The 20139-nt window shown below is 41.4% G+C and overlaps 1 protein-coding gene across 1 annotated transcript in view; it reads left to right on the top strand.

The window, feature by feature from the left end:
• Positions 1 to 20139, top strand: part of LOC128652459 (uncharacterized) — a 321251-nt gene that overhangs the window by 74231 nt on the left and 226881 nt on the right. Inside the window, exon 4 of the mRNA XM_053705396.1 lies at positions 5180 to 5294. Coding sequence (XP_053561371.1) covers positions 5180 to 5294 — 115 coding nt within the window. The remainder of the gene's footprint in view (positions 1 to 5179; positions 5295 to 20139) is intronic.

Genomic DNA, 20139 nt, shown 5'->3' on the forward strand with positions numbered 1-20139 from the left:
ACAGTATGGTTTAAAATGGTGAAATATTTGTTTTGTAAGATGTTTAAAATACGAATTTTGTTGTGCACATTTGATATGAAAATGCAGTATACGCCCCTTCGCGAGACACCCTGTTTTCAGGATAAAAAGTGGCTTTAGATCATTCCAACAGGGAAATATAAGGACTGGCGAGGATTCTTTAATAATTTTGCCAGCCCAGAGAGCTTTCAATCATCGAGCCCTTAGTCATATAGCTGACATAAAGAGGTCTGCAGGGGCATGCACCTAATAATAGGTTTTAATTGGTCATGTAACTTGCAGAATGTTTCCTCTTTTTTGATTAGCAAATAAATTTTTATTTTTTAAGATACGATGAGTCCACGGATTTCATCCTTACTTGTGGGATATTCTCCTCCTGGCCAGCAGAAGGCGGCAAAGAGCACCACAGCAGAGCCGTATAAATAGCTCCTCCCTTCCCTCCCACTCCAGTCATTCTCTTTGCCTGTGTTAGTAAGATAGGAGATGGCATAGTGAGGTGTTAGTAAAGATTATTCAATCAAGTGTTTATTATTTTTAAAGTAGTGCCAGTGAGTGCTACTTTGTTCTGGGGTGTAGCCTAGACCTGATCAGTCTCTACAGGAGAGCATTTGGTGGCTTTAAAGCAATAGTAACTGGTGGGAGATAAATTCTCACTGCACCTCCTATACATGTTTGCTGCCCTAATACAGATAGCCTAAGCACCTTTAACTCAGGCTGATCTTAGTCACAGGGCTATGGGAGGGAGAGGTCCTCTGAAAACCTGTTGGATGGCCATGCTGTCGCACAGCATTCGAGGTAAGTGCTAACTTTATTTTTCTGCGGACATTATTCTCTCAGAAGGAAGTGAGCACTGCATTACATACACTCACATGTCAAGGGCTAAGATACAGATTGAGCTCCTTATTGTGATGGGTAGAGATTTGTTTTTACAGACACTGGGGCTGGATGGATCTATGTTTTTCTATGATAGCATATACCGGCTGGAAACGACTAGCTTTTATTTCTGCCAACAGAATTTTTAGACCACTGGTCTTATTAAGAGTTAGAGCTACCGGACATGCGGTAGCATACTCGGATACTTTTTGTTTTCACTGTTATTTCTCCCAGTGTCAGATCTATATAGATCTTAATGGCGACCGGGAGATTGAGTATGGGGACGCTAACGATGGGCGGAGTTGCCTTCCCAACATTTCTGAGCTCCTTCCTCCATCTCTGCACGCATACAGTAGGGGTGCTGGGAGAGGGAGTACTGTTACGCCCACGAGGGGTGAAGCTTTACGGGAGTTGGTTTGTTGCGCTTTCTTCCTCCTTTATGATACCGGAGGGTAGAGAGTTTAACTCAAAAGGCACTGTATTGCTATGTAGCGCTCAGTGTTAGACCTTTATACATTGTGTGTCAGATGTGTTCAAAGGTCTTTGATTATTATTCGTTTTTTTCTGGGACACTTGGGCACTTTTAGCACATTAGCTAGGGTCCAGTACGGTTGCTGAATTCAGTTTGTTAAGCAATAAACTCAATGGGATTGTTAAACTGTAAAGTATAGTTTTTTATTATACAGACTTAGTTGCTGGGGTTAGTGTATCCTTGTGAATAGGATACTACAGAAGCACTCAAACGATAATGTTATTTTCACTTTTAAAGAAACAGTGCTGTTTTTTTATGTGTTCATTCTTTTTCTTATATATACTCCTTTTAAGGCTATTGACACCGGTCAATCCTTGCAACAATTTTCTACTATTGTGTCCAGAATAATTTTATGAACCACAGGCAGTGCTCTGCGGTTCCTTACAAAGACTTTGCTTTTCTCCAAGTAGGATTGGAGAGGGGTTTCTCAGTGAGTTCCCTAAAGGGGCAGATTTCTGCCTTATCTTTTGGTTGCACAAGTGTCTGGCAGATGTACCAGATGTTCAATCTTTTTGTCAGGCTTTGACTTGAATCAGGCCTGTGTTTAATCTGATTGCTCCTCCTTGGAATTTGAGTTTCGTTTTTATAGTTCTTCAAGGGGTTCCGTTTGAACCTATGCATTCCATAGATATTCAGTTATTATCTTGGAAAGTTTTGTTTCTTGTTGTTATTTCTTCAGCATTATAATAGAATTCTCCTTACCTTATTTTTCATAGGATAAGGTGGTTTTACGTTCTAAACTGGTTTTCTTCCTAAAGTTGTTTTGAACAAGAATATTAATCAGGAGATTGCTGTTCCTTCTTTGTGTCCTAATCCTTCTTCTAAGAAGGAACGTCTGTTACATAATTTAGACGTACCACTTATGTGGTTTATGTTTTGACGTGCTCCGAATGTAACCTACAATATGTAGGTATGACCACACGGGAGGTCAGATCAAGAATACGGGAACACGTCAATAACATAAAACAAGGCACACTCACAACACCACTAATAACACACTTCTGCCAACTGCATGATAAAAGTCCAAAAACTCTCAATTGGACCATTGCAAAACACATCCTACCCCCAATCAGGGGTGGAGATAGGTTGACCCTTTTGGCAAGAGAAGAAGTCTATTGGATTCTGAAATTAGACACAAGATGGCCCTCAGGACTCAATAGCGAATTTGATTTAATCAACTTTTGGAAATAAACCCGTTGAAAATCAAGTTAGAGTTAAACATTGTGACCGATAGTGACAGCAGTGTCACAATTATCAGCATTGATATTAACATTGATATTGGTTTTGATATTGATGTCAACATTGACAATCATCCACTATCACCACTGTTGGGGTTTTGTTCACTTGTACATACCCTTAGTGGGGTTTCCCACTAACCTTAAGGACATAAACATTCATTAATAATTAGCCTTGATACTTTCAAAATCAATAAAATCAATAATTACATGGAAAGACATTTATACTGTGGAAAGACATTTACACTGTGAGTTTGCTCAAGATCAATTAACAATACAGATCCATAATAATAATAATAACAATTAAGCTCTATATCGGACACAGCCATAGATCAAAGTCACTTAGCTAAATATAGGCTAGTGTGTAATATTAATCTTGAGTTTCAAAAGGTTTTCAAAATAAGTGTCATTACAATTGAAATATGGTTACATTATGACATACCTTTTCAAACACAAAATCATCCTCAATACACACCTTATTATCCCTAGAAAGAAAAGTGAATAAGTTTTATGCAACATTTAACATGTAACTATCAGCAAGTTTCCAACAATGGAATTAAATAAATAATTAATTAATACATCGAATCAAGCTATTTTTAAGGTGAAAAACATACCAGCCCGTCTTTTGAGAACAGACAAAACAGCAATTCATACACGTTAGTAACAAGAATATTTCGGTCAAAGTCAGTCAAAAGAGTATACATAAAATATAAACAAAATTAATTAAGGAGAGCTCTGACCATTTAGTTTTCTTCTAGACATAATCTTCCTAACCTCTTTTAGTAATTTAACTATCTCTAATATGTTCCTTAGTAACACATATCAGAATTAGTCAGACTAGTTTATATGCATATGCTTTTGTTTTCTATTTTTTGTTTAATGCATATCAATGTCTTGCGGCTTTAAAAGGGTGTGTTTTGTTTTACCCAATGGGAGGCAATCTTTGCCTTTTTAAACTCAGAGCAGTGGTCACTAAACATGCTATGACTACGGCGGACAAGGCCGAAATGCGTCACGCAGCTGTGACCACTACCCTGAGCTGCAGCTTTGAAAACACTGTAACACAAGAGCTGTTGCTTTTTGTTTTAAACCAATAAAGCCTTTGGATTCATTTACAAGTTACCAGGACTCCTGATTCCTTCTTTTCACATAATTTAGACGTAGTCCGTGCTTTAAAGTTTTACTTACAAGCAACTAAGGATTTTCAACAATCGTCTTCTTTGTTTATTGTTTTTTCAGGAAAACGTAGGGGTCAGAAAGCTACAGCTACCTCTCTTTCTTTTTGGCTGAAGAATATCTTCCGTTTTGCATATGGGACTGCTGGACAGCAGCCTCCTGAGCAAATTACGGCTCATTCCACTAGGGCTGTGGCTTCCTCATGGGCATTTAAAAATGATGCTTCTGTTGAACAGATTTGCAAAGCTTGGTCATCTCTTCACTCTTTTTCCAAATTTTACAGATTTGATACTTTTGCTGAGGCTGGGTTTGGGAGGAAGGTTCTTCAAGCAGTGGTGCCTTCAGTTCAGGTTCCCTGTCTTGTCCCTCCCTTTTCATCCGTGTACTATAGCTTTGGTATTGTATCCCACAAGTAAGGATGAAATCCGTGGACTCATCGTATCTTAAAAAAGAAAACAAAATTTATGTTTACCTGATAAATGTATTTCTTTTTGGATACGATGAGTCCACGACCCACCCTGTTCTATGAGACAGGTTATTATTATTATAATTTTTTTGTTAAACTTCAGACACCTCTGCACCTTGGCTTTTCCTTTCTCTTCCTAACTTCGGTCCAATGACTGGAGTGGGAGGGAAGAGAGGAGCTATTTATACGGCTCTGCTATGGTGCTCTTTACCGCCTCCTGCTTGCCAGGAGGAGAATATCCCACAAGTAAGGATGAAATCCGTGGACTCCTCGTATCCAAAAAGAAATACATTTATCAGGTAAGCATAAATTTAGTTTTTTTAAATAAATAGTTACCTTTGAGTATTACAGGAGCCCTCTTTTCATTAGTACTGCCACTCAACAGACTTTCACAACCTTACAAAGAGAAATTACAGGTCATTGAGAATTTGCACAGATCTGCAGATCACTGTCTATCAATCCCTTCCCTCTCATTTCTCTTTTTTATCCCACTCTCTCTGAATCAGGAAACAGCTGTGAGGCAGCAGGGGCACAGAGTTGCATGTGACAATATTTTCCTAATTCTAAATCTTAGTACCTACAGTGTTTATCTATGTGTATTTTGATTAATTTGATTCCATTTGACCTCTTCTCATTTTTCTGGCCCCTCATAATCCTTCTTTAGACCCATCTGAGATCTAGACGCTGCCCTGGATCTACCCAAGCTACCTGCTGACAATACACTTACTGTGATTTGCACCACAATGACCCTAACTGCTCCAGCCACTATCCCTAAAGTTTACCCCTTGCCCCTTCCAATAAATCCAAGCCCAGATCTTGTAATAGGATTTCAATGTTGGCCAACGTCTATCTAAGTTATATCTCACAATTTATTTTTAGTGCTCACCAAATATAACTGATGCAGAATATGAAAAAATAGAAAAAAACATTCAAGTGTGGCTGTTGGATCAATTTGCAGAAGCAGCAGAACAGACAGGTTGCCAGTTATCTTCAGGTGAGCATGCTGGGAGGACGTTTTTATTGAATATTAAATGGATGATCAGTAGTTTTTTTCATTACATTTTACAGTTATCCTACTTATTATTGTTTACTAGTATGACTGCATACTGAAGTTACATAAAATGATATAAGTGCGAAAGCTTAAAAATAAGGGTCTGATTAACCATAATTTGCTGGTATGGAGAGAAATAATCAGTCTACAAATCCATTCCAATTAATAGTGGGAATTCAATTCCTGGCCACCAGGAGGAGGCAAAGAACACCCCAGCAAAGCTTTAAGTATCCCTCCTACTTCCCACAATCCCCCAGTCATTTTTACCTTTTGTACAACATGGAGCTCTGTGAAGATGGTGTCTATAGAATATTTAATCCTTTAATGGGTAGTTTCCCTGCAAGCAAGGATTGGGGCTATGCTGTGTCCATGTAATCCTCTTTAGTAAGAGTTATGGTGGCTATTAGCTGTTGGAAGTCGGCAGGGTAGTTCTTGCTTTTCTTCTAACATTTATGCTAACCCCTATATAGAAAACCAGGTTTGGTTACTCTGCTTTTCTTTTTCCTTCAGGTCCCTGTAAGAGGTCGTCTGAGTCTGTCATACCTGAGATTCTGTACCTGCCCTGCAGCTGTATCCACAGGTAAGTGCTTTTTGCCTTCTAGATTTGAAGGACATAGCACTTAAGGGGTTAATCCTGCAAGTGGAAAAGGGGACTTTTATTATCTCATCATATTGGGGATATTTCTTGCTGGGCAGCTAAATCAGGGCACTGTACTGCTTTTATGAGGATATCCTTTTTAAGAGGAAACGTTCTCCTTTAATATTGGAGATTTTGGCTCTTGAGAGGTTAATTGATTTAAGTTGCTTAGAGAGAGCCCTTGGGACTAATGGGCTAGTTAGCAACTTTATTATTCATCAGCCTTATACAGATAGGGAGGTATGAATTTGTGAACTGTAAGCCCTGGTGTACTGTAAGGGCTAGTATGCACTTTTTCTGTTTTCTCTGGGGACTTTAGTGACGCATATTTGCACGCTTTATTTCTCCCCTGTGTCACACTTCTAATTACTTGCAATCACGTGACTGCACAGCGTCTCTTCCGCTGAGTGGATATCTTTGAGCTACTCAGCTTGTGACGATCCTGTTACCGGACCATCTACAGAGTGTCTGACTTTCAGATTATCCTGCGGTTGTGAGGTTGAGGAGAAGGAGCTACGTAGCTGAGCTTCTGTGATTAAATAGCGTTCATTTGTCTATCTGGGGGGGCGAGTCTCTCCAGCAGAGCTGGGGATATAGCGGTGCCTGCTTTTTCTCCCATCTTTTCTGTATCCCTGCATAGTTATTCGGGATTGTATATATATCATATTTGTTTAATTTTTTAGACTGATATTCTTAAAGTTATTACTTGTGTGAACCAATATACTTTAGGACAATATGGATTCTGATCAGAATATTTCTTTATCCTTTGATAAATGTTTATATTGTTTGAGGCTCAGGTTATACCTCCTGTGCAGTTTTGTTCCACTTGCGTGAATAAAATGTTACTTTCCAAAAATAAAGATTCCCTCTCAGAGCCATCTGTCTCTAAGGATATTGTTGTCCAGGACATGCCTCAGCTTTCACCTCAGACCTCCCTGTCCTTGGCAGTTACACAAGTAGTGGCCCTGCGGTTCCTCTCAGTCAGTACCTGGGGGTGTATATTTACCAGGTGATTTTGCTGTGCAACTTCTGCAGTGTCTACAGCCCTGAGTGCCTTACCTATTTCAGGTAAAAAGAAGAGGAAATCTAAGAACATTTCCTCTAAATCCGTAATTTCTGATAACACCAAAGCTGCCTTAGTCAGCCTGTCTCAGTTGTCTGAGGATGACCATTCTTCTATAGCTTCTGAATCTGCTGTGGCTAGTACAGTGGAATCAGAGGAAGTTAGTTTTAGATTTACAGTAAGCTTGAACACCTTTGTTTACTATTGAAAGAGGTTCTAGCTACTCTGGAGGATTCTGAACCTACAGTCGCAGAGTCTCCTAAGGTTAATGTCATGAATACCTCATGATTTAGATGATAAGGGGTTCATTTTCTTTAAGCCTGTGTGCTAGAAAACATTTTTTTTTCAAGAAGAACTGTGTTGCTGTGTTTGTGCTAATGAATTTTTCCTTTGATCAGCCAGAAGCCCTAATAAATAAGCTTGAAGAGGCACAAGAGAACTTTATTGCCTCAACCTGTCAGCTCAAGAGACACAAAGCAGTGCCTCTCCCCAGAAATAGATAAGATGTTCTATAATTTCAAGCAAGGGCTCAAAACTTTATTGCCCAAACTGTCAGCAAAGGAATTGATGAAACACAGGGTCTTTTTTAAATAACCATCATGGGTTCATAAAAGAGAGGAAAAGCCTGATGAAACAGCCACTGGTTGGATGAGAAACGTGTTGCTAGTTTCTTATAGATTTTAATAAAGTAAGTTGTTACACTTACCACCTGCTGCTGTACATTTTATTATCCTATCTACTTTCTGGTCATCTGACTGCTGAGAGTTCCTGCTACACCTAGTGTCAGTCTACTGGGTGACTGTTTGATCCCAGTTTACTTCTAATACACCAAGGGAGGTGCTCTTCTATATGTGAGTGCAATTTTACTGCATCTAATATCACGCACCCAAACAATACTAGGCCATATTGGTGTCTCTTGTGTTTACACCTCTCACAGATTGCTGATTGTATACCGGAGGTCAGTCTGCTGAGTGACTGTAATAGATTCCAATCTGCTCCTTTCACACCATTAGGGGTGCTGCACCAATGTGAGTGTATTACTACATAAACATTTGTCATTTTTTCCTACAATATTGGGCCATGTGGCGCTTCTGTCTTTTTATGTTGTCATAAAAGAGAGGGGTGGATCTTTCCCTAGCCCTTCTACAAAGAAGGTTGGGTTAAGCAACTTGATCTCTTGGAAGCATGTATAAGAAATTTGTGTTTAACAATTCAAGTGTTCTTTCTTCATGGGAGGCTGTATACTGAGTGACTATTCTTCCTGACCCATCTCCCTGGGGCAGATGCCTAAGCTAGGAAAGTATAAGGTTTTCTATTATTTCTCCTTTTTATTTTAAAACTGTTTGCTTGTGTATAATTCAATTTGTTAACATCTTTTTTTTGATAATGCATTGTGCTAATTCTTTGCATAATAAATATTCATTTATTAAGCTTTGGCCTTTGTCTAATATCTGAACCATGTTTCTGAAAGAGACTGGTAGTATTAGTACTGTGATTTTAGTTGTTTTTTTTTTGCTAAATTGTATCCTGAGAGTTAATGTGTAAGTTTGGGTTTTCCTTAGGATTTACCCTTTAATAAATTGTAAGTTGTGGCAAATTAGAGATATTTTTAGTTTAGTGTGGGTGGCATTAAAGGGGAGTTTTGGACACTTTTTTCTAAGTCTAGTACAGACTAGAGAGTGTTGTTAACCCTTGCACAAACTGAACTAAGTCACAGGCTTGCCTGGAGTGGCTAGACTGTGACAGATAAGTGACAGTAGAAAGGGTCTGTTAACTCTTTCTGTTCCAAACAAATGACTGACACAGGGTTGGTTAACCCTGTTCGTCACAAATTGGTGGGCAGCGGTGTAGATAATTTTTTAAATTAGATTTTAGTGCTTAGTTGATTTGCTAGTGTGAAAATCCCAGTACTAAAAGAAATTGTGACTCTCACAATTTCCAAAGGCTAAAACTCAGTGCATTATATAGTTACACATTGCTAACAGTCCCTTCCCTATTCTCTGTTTTTCTTTTCTATTTTACTATGGAGGCACCAGCAGCAGACCAAGGAAATGCTGGCACTGTTATGCCAAGAGAGAGATATTCCCTCCCGTGGAAAAACAAAAGATGGATTAATACAAGCTCTTTTGGACTATGACGTCACCCAGGCCCCACAAGGTGAACCCTAAGGAGAAGTGTCTTCAGCTGTGGGCAGAGATTCATTAATCTCTGGAGATCCCTTGGACTGTTATTTGCAAACTGTTCTAAAACATATGGGCTCAGCGGATGCAAGTTTGCGCATGAAGCTGATTTTAAAATTTCAAGAACAGGCTGCTGCAGCTGAGAGACAGGCTGCTAGGGAAGCAGCTGAGAGACAGGCTGCTGAGCACCAGGCTGAGAGAGAGAGAGAGACTGCTAGGGAAGCATCTGAGCACCAGGCTGAGAGAGAGAGGCTGCTGAATGACAGGCTGAGAGAGAGTATCAGTTACAGCTTGCACGGTTGAAGAGAGAAACATTCTCACCTTTTGTAGTGAACCTAGAGACTCCTCTTTAATCAGACCGCGGGCAGAGAGTTTCCCTACTCTGGAGAAAGATGGAGACTTGGATGTATTCCTGCGCAGCTTTGAAAAAGTTTGCAGACAGTTCCAGCTGCCAAGGGAGCAGTGGGCCAAGTATCTTACCCCTGGTCTGAAAGGTCCTGCACTGGAAGCTTTTGCTGAACTACCCACAGAGTCTGATCAGGACTATGATGCAATTAAAGAGGAGGTATAATCTCACTCCTGAGGTGTACAGAAAGAAATTCCGTACTCTGCAGAGGGGTAAATCAGAGAGCTATACTGCAGTTGTTGGAAGCCTGACCACAGTGTTTAAACAGTGGACCAGAGGGCTAAAGATTGCCACTACAGAGGAGCTGGAAGATTTAATGGTGAAGGAGCAATTCATACAGCTGTGCCCAGCAGAGGTACAGGAATGGGTCCTTCACCAAAAACCCAAAACAGTATTAGAGGCGGGTGAGCTGGCAGAATGGGAGAAAAGCCTTTGTTAAGGGGACATCCACCTGGAAAGGAGCTGCTGCACGACCCCCCTTCACAAAGCCTGTTGTGCCTTTGTTTAATGTGTCTGTTCCCTCTGGGAAAGGAAGGGCGAGTGCTGCACCTGGGCAGGGGGATACCCGCAAGTGTTTTGCTTGCAACAAAATGGGCCACATCAGCTCCACTTGCCCAGAGAAGATTAAATTGGTGCAATCAGCTGGAGGAAGTAATCCCTCAGAAGTATCAGCATCTATTTTGTTTGTTACACGACCAGAGGAAAGCAACAATGAGAACTTACAACCTGTGACTGTCAGAGCTAAGGTAACATTGGGGCTTCGGGACACAGGTGCAGCAATGACTCTTGCGCGTCCAGGCCTGGTAAGCTCTAAGGACATTATTCCTGGCAGGACTGTAGCAGTTAAAGGGATTGAGGGAATGCAACTTACAGTGCCTATGACACATGTATATCTTGATTGGGGAGCAGGGAGAGGTTTAAGAAATGTGGGGGTATCTGAAAATATTCATATTGATGTTTTACTGGGTACTGATCTGGGTAGATTGTTATCTCTGTATGTGCCTGACAATGCTACATCTGACCTACTGACATTAGCTGTAGACCCTGATGTGCAAAGGGCTGGGTGTAAAAAAGCTCAGAGACATGCTGACCAGGATGGAGGACAGAGTGCATATGTGCAAAGTGCTGTGCCTGAACTGGGGGTGTCTGTGCTGAGATGTGAAACTGTAAGAGGAGAGACAGACTGGAGACAAAGACAGATAGATGGTGTGGGTCTTTCTGTGCTTAGCTCAGTAGGATCTGGAGAACCGAATTTAACTGTACAGTGTGAGACTGACTGGGGAGAAAGGCAGATAGACTGTGTGGGTCTGTCTGTGCCTGAACATAGTTTAAATGTACAGGGAAAAAATTACTGTGAAAGGAGGCAGATGGGTGGTGTGTGTCTGTCTGCACTTGAATCAGTGTAGTCTATAGAAAAAAGTGAGGATAGGGGGGAAGAAAAAGACTGGGTCGCTGGATGATGTGTGCCAGTCTATGCCAGGACAAGTGCAGCCCCCTGTGGAAAGAAAGAGATAGGATATATGGGATAAATAGCAGAAAGAAGATATGTGCTTGTCTGTACCAGTGTTAGAAGGATCCCAAATTTTGTGTGAGCAGGTGAAGTGGCAGACTGACTGTGAGAGAGAGCATAGGGAAAATGTAGCCCACTCTTTGTCAGAAGCAGCAGGGCCCCAGAATCCAGAGGGTGTGGGGGAGGAGGGTACATGATACTCTTTGAGGGACCCCCAGAGTGAGTGTGAAAAATTGTGGGTGACGGAGACCCCAGTAACCTCAGATGTGACATATAAGCAGACTGCACAGACTAGGGGACAGAGACTGACACAGACTGCAGATGCAGGGGGAGGAGTATAGAGAAGTGTATTTACACAGCCCCACAGTGCCATTCAGCAGATACACTGATAGGTTTGCAGAGTCAGAGTCCCCAGCAGGCTTCGTAGGTAGGGCCCACAGTGGAGAGAAGGGGGGCAGTTAGGCAACCCCCTACAAACCATAGCAAAGTGCTGAAGTACAGGCAGTCTACTCAGGTGGAGGGGTAAAAATCCTGGGTAGTTAATCAAAAGCTGACAAAACACAATACATTCAGATTGTGTGAAAAGAAACTAGGCTTCACAGACACCTCTGTAACAGGGTATGATGTACATTTCAGGGACAAGATGCAAGCCTTATTGGGGGAGGTACCTGAAAAACTCAGCACTGCCAATGCCATAGTCATAAAAGAACAGTTGCAGGATTCTACTGCCAGAGAGGGAGTGTATAAAATAGGGCAAAATGTTCTTGTACTAACACCCATGAGGCTGCAGGCTACAGGCTGCATGGTAGGGTCCCTGCAATATATTAAATCAGCTGGGTAGTGCAAATTGTATGTCATTTTTAAAAGGTAAGCATCATAATGGCACAACTGTTATGTGCAATTTGTCTGGGAATGGCGTTATCACCTCAAGGGGAAGCTCCCTTTGATACGCAGCTGGAGTGGCTTGTGGCCACCTCCCTTTGCATCTCTTATTTGGGGGAGGTGTCATGAATATCTCATGATTTAGACAATAAGGGGTTCATTTTGTTTAAGCCTGTGTCCTAAAAAACATTTGTTTTTTCAAGAAGAACTGTGTTGCTGGGTTTGTGTTAATGAGTTTTTCCTTTGATCAGCCAGAAGCCCTAATAAATAAGCTTGAAGAGGCACAAGATAACTTTATTGCCCCAACCTGTCAGCTCAAGAGACACAAAGCAGTGCCTCTCCCCAGAAATAGATAAGGTGTTCTATAATTTTAGGCAAGGGCTCAAAACTTTATTGCCCAAACTGTCAGCAAAGGGATTGATGAAACACAGGGTCTTTTTCAAAGTACTAAAATGGGGTCATAAAATAGAGGGGTGGATATTTCCCTAGCCCCTCTACAAAGAAGGTTGGGTCAAGCAACTTGATCTCTTGGAAGCATGAATAAGAATTTTGTGTTTAACAATTCAAGTGTTCATTATTTATGGGAGTCTGTATACTACATAGTAAGTGACCATTCTTCCTGACCCATCTCCCTGGGGCAGATGCCTAAGCTAGGAAAGTTTAAGGTTTTCTGTTATTTCTCCTTTTTATTTTAAAACCCTTGCACCCACTGAACTAAGTCACAGGCTTGCCTGGAGTGGCTAGACTGTGACAGATTAGTGACAGTAGAAAGGACCTGTTAACCCTTTCTGTGCCAAACAAGTGACTGGCACAGGGTTGGTTAACCCTGGCCATCACAGTTAATAAATTAAATAGAGTCTTTGATGTAAAATCTAAATCTGTGGAAGTATTTTCTGTTCCAGACATTATTTCTCAGGAATGGGAGAAGAAGATGATGTTTCCTGTTGCAGACCCTTGGCGCATGGTTCCTAAAGTGGACGGTGCTATATCTACTTTAACCAAGGGAACCACTATTCCTCTAGAGGATAGTACCTCATTCAAGTATCCTATGGATAGGAAACTGGAAGGGTACTTAAAGGGACACTGAACCCAATTTTTTTTTTCTTTCGTGATTCAGATAGAGCATGCAATTTTAAACAACTTTCTAATTTACTCCTATTACCAATTTTTCTTCGTTCTCTTGCTATCTTTATTTGAAAAAGAAGGCATCTAAGCTTTTTTATTAGTTCAGAATCTGGACAGCACTTTTTTATTGGTGGATGAATTTATCCACCAATCAGCAAGGACAACCCAGGTTGTTCACCAAAAATGGGCCGGCATCTAAACTTACATTCTTGCATTTCAAATAAAGATACCAAGAGAATGAAGAAAATTTGATAATAGGAGTAAATTAAAATGTTGCTTAAAATTTCATGCTCTATCTGAATCACGAAAAATTTTTTTTGGCTATGGCAGCCAGTTGCTAGTATGGCGGCAGTAGCTGGTGTGGCCTCTTACTGGTGCGACTCCTTATCAGATCTGATTTTGGAGGAAACTAGTTGAAGAAATCCAAGACAGAATCAAGGCTTTAAAACTGGCTAATATCTTCATCTGTGATGCCATTATGCAAGTAGTTCATTTGAGTGCAAAGTCTTCTAGCCTGGCCATTCTATCTCGCAGAGCCTTGTGGCTCAAGTCTTGGTCAGCTGATATAGTGTCCAAGTCCAGACTTCTGTCTCTTCCCTTTAAAGGGAAGACCTTATTTGGTCCTGGTCTGGCTGAAATCATTGCCACGATCACGGCCTCAGGATAAGAAGGTTAAATCTAAAGGTTGCAAAACTTCTAATTTTCTTTCCTTTTGCAACTTCAATGGACAGAAATCCTCTTCGTCTTCCAAGCCTGAACAATCCAAACCCTCATGGAGATCCAACCAACCTTGGAATAAGGGTTAGCAATCCATAAAGCCTTCCTCTGAACATCAGCATGAAGGGTCTGCCCCCGATCCAAGTTTGGATCAAGTAGGGGGCAGACTTTCCTTCTTTCAAGAAGCTTGGATTTGTGATGTCCCCGATCCTTGTGCGGTGGAGGTGGTCTCTCAGGGTTACAAGATAGGGTTCAAATCTTTTTCCTGTCAAGACTATCTGCAAACCAGGAAAAAGAGAGGCATTCTTACACTGTTTCAGGGATCTCTCTTCTCTAGGGGTGATTGCTCTTGTTCCTCTGGCAGAACAGGGTCAAGGATTCTATTCCATTCTATTCGTGGTTCCCAAAATAGAGGGAACCTTTCGACCCATTCTAGACCTCAAGTGTCTCAACAAATTTCTCAGGGTTCCGTCCTTCAAAATGGAGACTATTTGTTCTATTCTCCCTTTAGTTCAGGAGGGTCAGTTCATGACCACCATAGACCTGAAGGACACATATCTTCATGTTCCTATCCACAAGGATCATTTCCAATTCCTTCGGTTTGCCTTCCTGGAAGGCACTTTCAATTTGTAGCCCTGCCCTTCCTTCGGCCTAGCCACTGCTCCTCAAATCTTTACGAAGGTTCTAGGGGCTCTTCTGGCAGTAGCCAGATCTCAAGGAATTGCTGTGGCACTATACCTGCATGATATATTGGTTCAGGCGCCATCTTTTCATTTAGCAGAATCCCATACAAATTCTCTGTTGTTGATTCTCCGCTGTCACGGGTGAAAGGTGAATCTGGACAAGAGTTCCTTGGTACTAAGCACCAGGGTATGTTTTTTGGGAGCGATCATAGACTCGCTCTCTATGAAGATTTTCTTAACAGAAACCAGAAAAGCCAAGCTTCTTTCTGCCTGTCTTTCTCTTCAGTCTCCTGACCACTTCTCGGTGGCTCAGTGTATGGAAGTAATTGGTCTAATTGTGACTTCCATGGACATTATTCCTTTTGCTCGATTCCATCTGAGACCTCTACAGTTATGCATGCTCAGACAATGGAACGGAGACCACTCGGACCTCTCTCAGAGGATAGTTATAGACAACATGACAAGAGACTCTCTGTCCTGGTGGCTCTCTTAGGACCATTTGTCTCAAGGCACATGCTTTTTGAGACCATCCTGGGAGATTGTGACTACAGATGCCAGTCTTTCAGGCTGGGGAGCTGTTTGGGGCTCCTTAAGAGCTCAGGGAATTTGGACTCAGATGGATGCATGTCCTTCTAATAAATATCCTGGAATTGAGAGCAATCTTCAATGCTCTAATAGTTTGGCCTCAATTGAGTTTGGTCCAGTTTATCAAGTTTCAATAGGACAACATCACTTCAGTGGCTTATATCAACCATTAGGGAGGAACCAGGAGTTCTTTAGCAACGTAGGAGGAGGCTTGCATCCCTTGATGGGCAGAGTCTCACAACTGTCACTTATCAGCTATCCAAAACCCAGGGGTGGACAACTGGGAGGCGGATTACCTGAGCAGGCAGATGTTTCATCCAGGGAAGTGGGCTCTTCATCCGGAGTTTTTCTCAATGATAACTCTCAGGTGGGGAGTTCCGGAATTGGATCTGATGGCGTCTCGTCTAAACTCCAAACTTCCAAGATATGGATCCAGATCAAGTGATCCACAAGCAGTTCTAGTGGACGCGCTAGTGGTTCCATGGGACTTCAGTCTGATTTACTGGTTTCCTCCGTTTGCCTGCCTTCCTTTGGTGATAGCTCGCATCAAACAGGAACAGGCTTCGGTAATTCTAATTGCTCCAGCCTGGCCTCACAGAATTTGGTTTGCAGACCTGGTAAGTTGCCACTGAGGAGGGACCTTCTTCTTCAGGGTCCTTTTCTTCAGCCAAACCTAGATTCTCTGAAGCTGACTGCATGGAGATTGAACGCCTAGTCTTGTCTAGACGGGGGTTTTCTGATAGAGTTATTGATACTTTGATCCAAGCTCGTAAGCCGGTAACTCCCAAGATATATCACAAGGTTTGGCGTACATACCTTTATTGCTGTGATTCTTGGGGTTTCCCTTGGAGTAAAGTAAGAGTTCCCCGTATTTTGTCCTTTCTCCAGGAGGGTCTGGAGAAAGGTTTGTCAGTCAGTTCTCTGAACGGTCAGATTTCTGCCCTTTCTGTTCTGTTACATAAAAGTTTGGCCCGACTTACCAGATGTTGAGTCATTTGAATCAGGCCTGTGTTTAAGCCTGTTGTTCCTCATTAGCCTTAATCTTGTTCTTAGGGTTCTGCAGCAGGCTCCGTTTGAGCCTATGTACTCTATTGATATTAAGTTATTGTCTTGGAAAGTTTTGTTTTTCCTAGCTATTTCTTCTGCTCATAGAGTCTCTGAGCTTTCAGCTTTACAATGTGACCCTTCTTATCTTATTTTCCATGCGGATAAGGTGGTCCTTCGTACCAAATTGGTATGTCTTCCTAAGGTGGTTTCAGACAGTAATACCAATCATGAAATTGTCGTTCCTTCGTTCTGTCCTAATCCTTCTTCTCACAAGGAACGTCTGTTACACAACCTGGATGTAGTTCATGCTTTAAAATCTTATCTTCACGCTACTAAGGATTTTCGGCAATCTTTTGTTGTTTTTTCTGGGAAACGTACGTGCCAGAAAGCCACTTCTACTACTCTTTCCTTTTAGATGAGGAGTGTTATTCGGTTGGCCTGTGAGACAGCTGGACAACATACTCATAAAAAGGATTATGGCTCATTCAACTAGGGCTATCTCTTCTTCCTCGGCTTTTAAAAAAACAAAGCTTCTGTCGAGCAAATTTGCAAGGCGGCCACTTGGTCCTTGTTACATACTTTCTCAAAATTTTACAAATTTTAGGTTTTTGCCTCAGCTGAGGCTGCCTTGGGAGAAAGGCTCTTCAAGCAGTGGTGCCCTCAGTTTAGGTCCGCCTGTCTTGTTCTCCCTCTCTTTCCATTCTGTGTCCTCTAGCTTGGGTATTGGTTCCCACTAGTAATTGGAATGGATTCATGGACTCTCCATGCCATTGGAAAGAAAACAAAATGTATGCTTACCTGATAAATTATTTTCTGTCCTGGCATGGAGAGTCCACGACCCGCCCTTATCTAAATTTTTAGATGGCTGGTTATTTATTTTGTCATTTTTCTAAACTTCAGGCACCTTCGGCTAAATGACTGGGGGATTATGGGAAGTAGGAGGTGGCCAGGAGTTGAATTCCCATTAGTAATTGGAATGGATTCGTCGACTCTCCATGCCAGGAAAGAAAATAATTTACCAGGGCCTAGATTTAGAGTTGGGCGGTAGCCGTCAAAACCAGCGTTAGAGGCTCCTAACGCTGGTTTTTACCGCCCGCTGGTATTTGGAGTCAGTCAGGAAAGGGTCTAACGCTCACTTTGCAGCCGCAACTTTTCCATACCGCAGATCCCCCTACGCCATTTGCGTATCCTATCTTTTCAATGGGATCTTTCTAACGCCGGTATTTAGAGTCTTGGCTGAAGTGAGCGTTAGAAATCTAACGACAAGACTCCAGCCGCAGAAAAAAGTCAGTAGTTAAGAGCTTTCTGGGCTAACGCCGGTTTATAAAGCTCTTAACGACTGTGCTCTAAAGTACACTAACACCCATAAACTACCTATGTACCCCTAAATCGAGGTCCCCCCACATCGCCGCCACTCTATTAAATTTTTTAACCCCTAATCTGCCGACCACACACCGCTGCCACCTACGTTATCCCTATGAACCCCTAATCTGCTGCCCCTAACACCGCCGACTCCTATATTATATTTATTAACCCCTAATCTGCCGCCCCCAACGTCGCCGCCACCTACCTACAATTATCAACCCCTAATCTGCCGACCGGAGCTCACCGCTACTATAATAAAGTTATTAACCCCTAATCCGCCTCACTCCCGTCTCAATAACCCTATAATAAATTGTATTAACCCCTAATCTGCCCTCCCTAACATCGCCGACACCTAACTTCAAGTATTAACCCCTAATCTGCCGACCGGAGCTCACCGCTACTATAATACATTTTTTAACCCCTAAAGCTAACACCCCCCTAAGTTAAATATAATTTTATTCTAACGAAATAAATTAACTCTTATTAAATAAATTATTCCTATTTAAAGCTAAATACCTACCTGTAAAATAAACCCTAATATAGCTACAATATAAATTATAATTATATTATAGCTATTTTAGGATTAATATTTATTTTACAGGCAACTTTGTATTTATTTTAACCAGGTACAATAGCTATTAAATATTTAATAACTATTTAATAGTTACCTAGTTAAAATAATTACAAATTACCTGTAAAATAAATCCTAACCTAAGTTACAATTAAACCTAACACTACACTATCAATAAATAAATTAAATAAACTACCTACAATTATCTACAATTAAACCTAATACTACACTATCAATAAATTAATTAAATACAATACCTACAAATAAATACAATTAAATAAACTAACTAAAGTACAAAAAATAAAAAAGAACTAAGTTACAAAAAATAAAAAAATATTTACAAACATAAGAAAAATATTACAACAATTTTAAACTAATTACACCTACTCTAAGCCCCCTAATAAAATAACAAAGACCCCCAAAATAAAAAAATGCCCTACCCTATTCTAAAATTAAAATAGAAAAGCTCTTTTACCTTACCAGCCCTGAAAAGGCCCCTTTGCGGGGCATGCCCCAAAGAATTCAGCTCTTTTGCCTGTAAAAAAAAAACATACAATACCCCCCCAACATTACAACCCACCACCCACATACCCCTAATCTAACCCAAACCCCCCTTAAATAAACCTAACACTAAGCCCCTGAAGATCTCCCTACCTTGTCTTCACCACACCGGGTCCTGATCTGTCCAGAAGACCCTCCGAAATCTTCATCCAAGCCAAGGGGGGGCTGAAGAGTGACGTCCATCCTCCGCCTGAAGTCTGGATCCAAGCGGCGGCTGAAGAAATCCATCATTGGGCTGAAGTCTTGATCCAAGCGGGCGCTGAAGAAGTCCATCATCGGGATGAAGTCTTCTATGAAGCGGCATCTTCAATCTTCTTTCTTCCGGAGCCATCATCTTCCAGCCGACGCGGATCCATCCTCTTCTACCGACGCCTACTCGCCGAATGACGGTTCCTTTAAATGACGTCATCCAAGATGGCGTCCATCGAATTCCGATTGGCTGATAGAATCCTATCAGCCAATCGGAATTAAGGTAGGAAAATTCTGATTGGCTGATGGAATCAGCCAATCAGATTCAAGTTCAATCCGATTGGCTGATCCAATCAGCCAATCAGATTGAGCTCGCATTCTATTGGCTGATCAGAACAGCCAATAGAATGCAATCTCAATCTGATTGGCTGAAGGATAGCTATTTCTTCCCTTAAGAGGGAAAACTGCTTAGGAACAGGACAGCCCCTAAATCACCCAAAAGTAGCACAATAAAAAAGTGCAAAACACCCCATTGCACTGTATCTGAGACATTTTAAACTATGCAATGCTTTAACAATAAGTAAAATAGAGCTATTCTTTACTGACTGATAACTCTGAATAACTCCTGATATAACTCAAATATCCTTATTTATTTGATCCGGTGGCCACGTCAGGTGTAGTTGTTATCAAAGAAGAAAAAACAAAGAGCACGCCTTCTGTGGGCTCAACAACACCAGCACTGGACCATCGAAGACTGGAAAATGGTTGCTTGGTCTGAGGAGTCAAAATTCCTGGTACGTGATCTTGATGGCAGACTCTGAATTTGGAGAAAACAGCATGAATCCATGCACCCGTCATTTCTGATGAAAACTTTGCAAGTTGGTGGGGGTGGTATTATGGTTTGAGGGATGTTTCCTGGCACACGTACATAAACATTGTTGCTGACCAAGTTCATTCATTCATGTTGACAGTTTATCCTCAGGTAGATGGTTACTTCCAGCAGGATAATGTGTTGGTGCACAAAACCTGCATCACTATGGGATAATTCCTGGAACATGACAATGACTTTTCTTTGCTTCGGTGACCTGCTTAGTCCCCGGATCTCAATCCTATGAAACATCTTTGAGGTTGAGCTGGAAAGGGCTATTCGCTGCAGGCCTACACCTCTGTCAAATCTTCAGAAGTTGCGTTACACACTCATGTCTGCATGGTACACAATACCTCCACAACGTTTTCAGCATCTTGTTGAATCCATGCTGTGTCGGCT

Source organism: Bombina bombina, chromosome 3, assembly GCF_027579735.1.
Source record: "Bombina bombina isolate aBomBom1 chromosome 3, aBomBom1.pri, whole genome shotgun sequence".
In the NCBI taxonomy this organism is placed as follows: domain Eukaryota; kingdom Metazoa; phylum Chordata; class Amphibia; order Anura; family Bombinatoridae; genus Bombina; species Bombina bombina.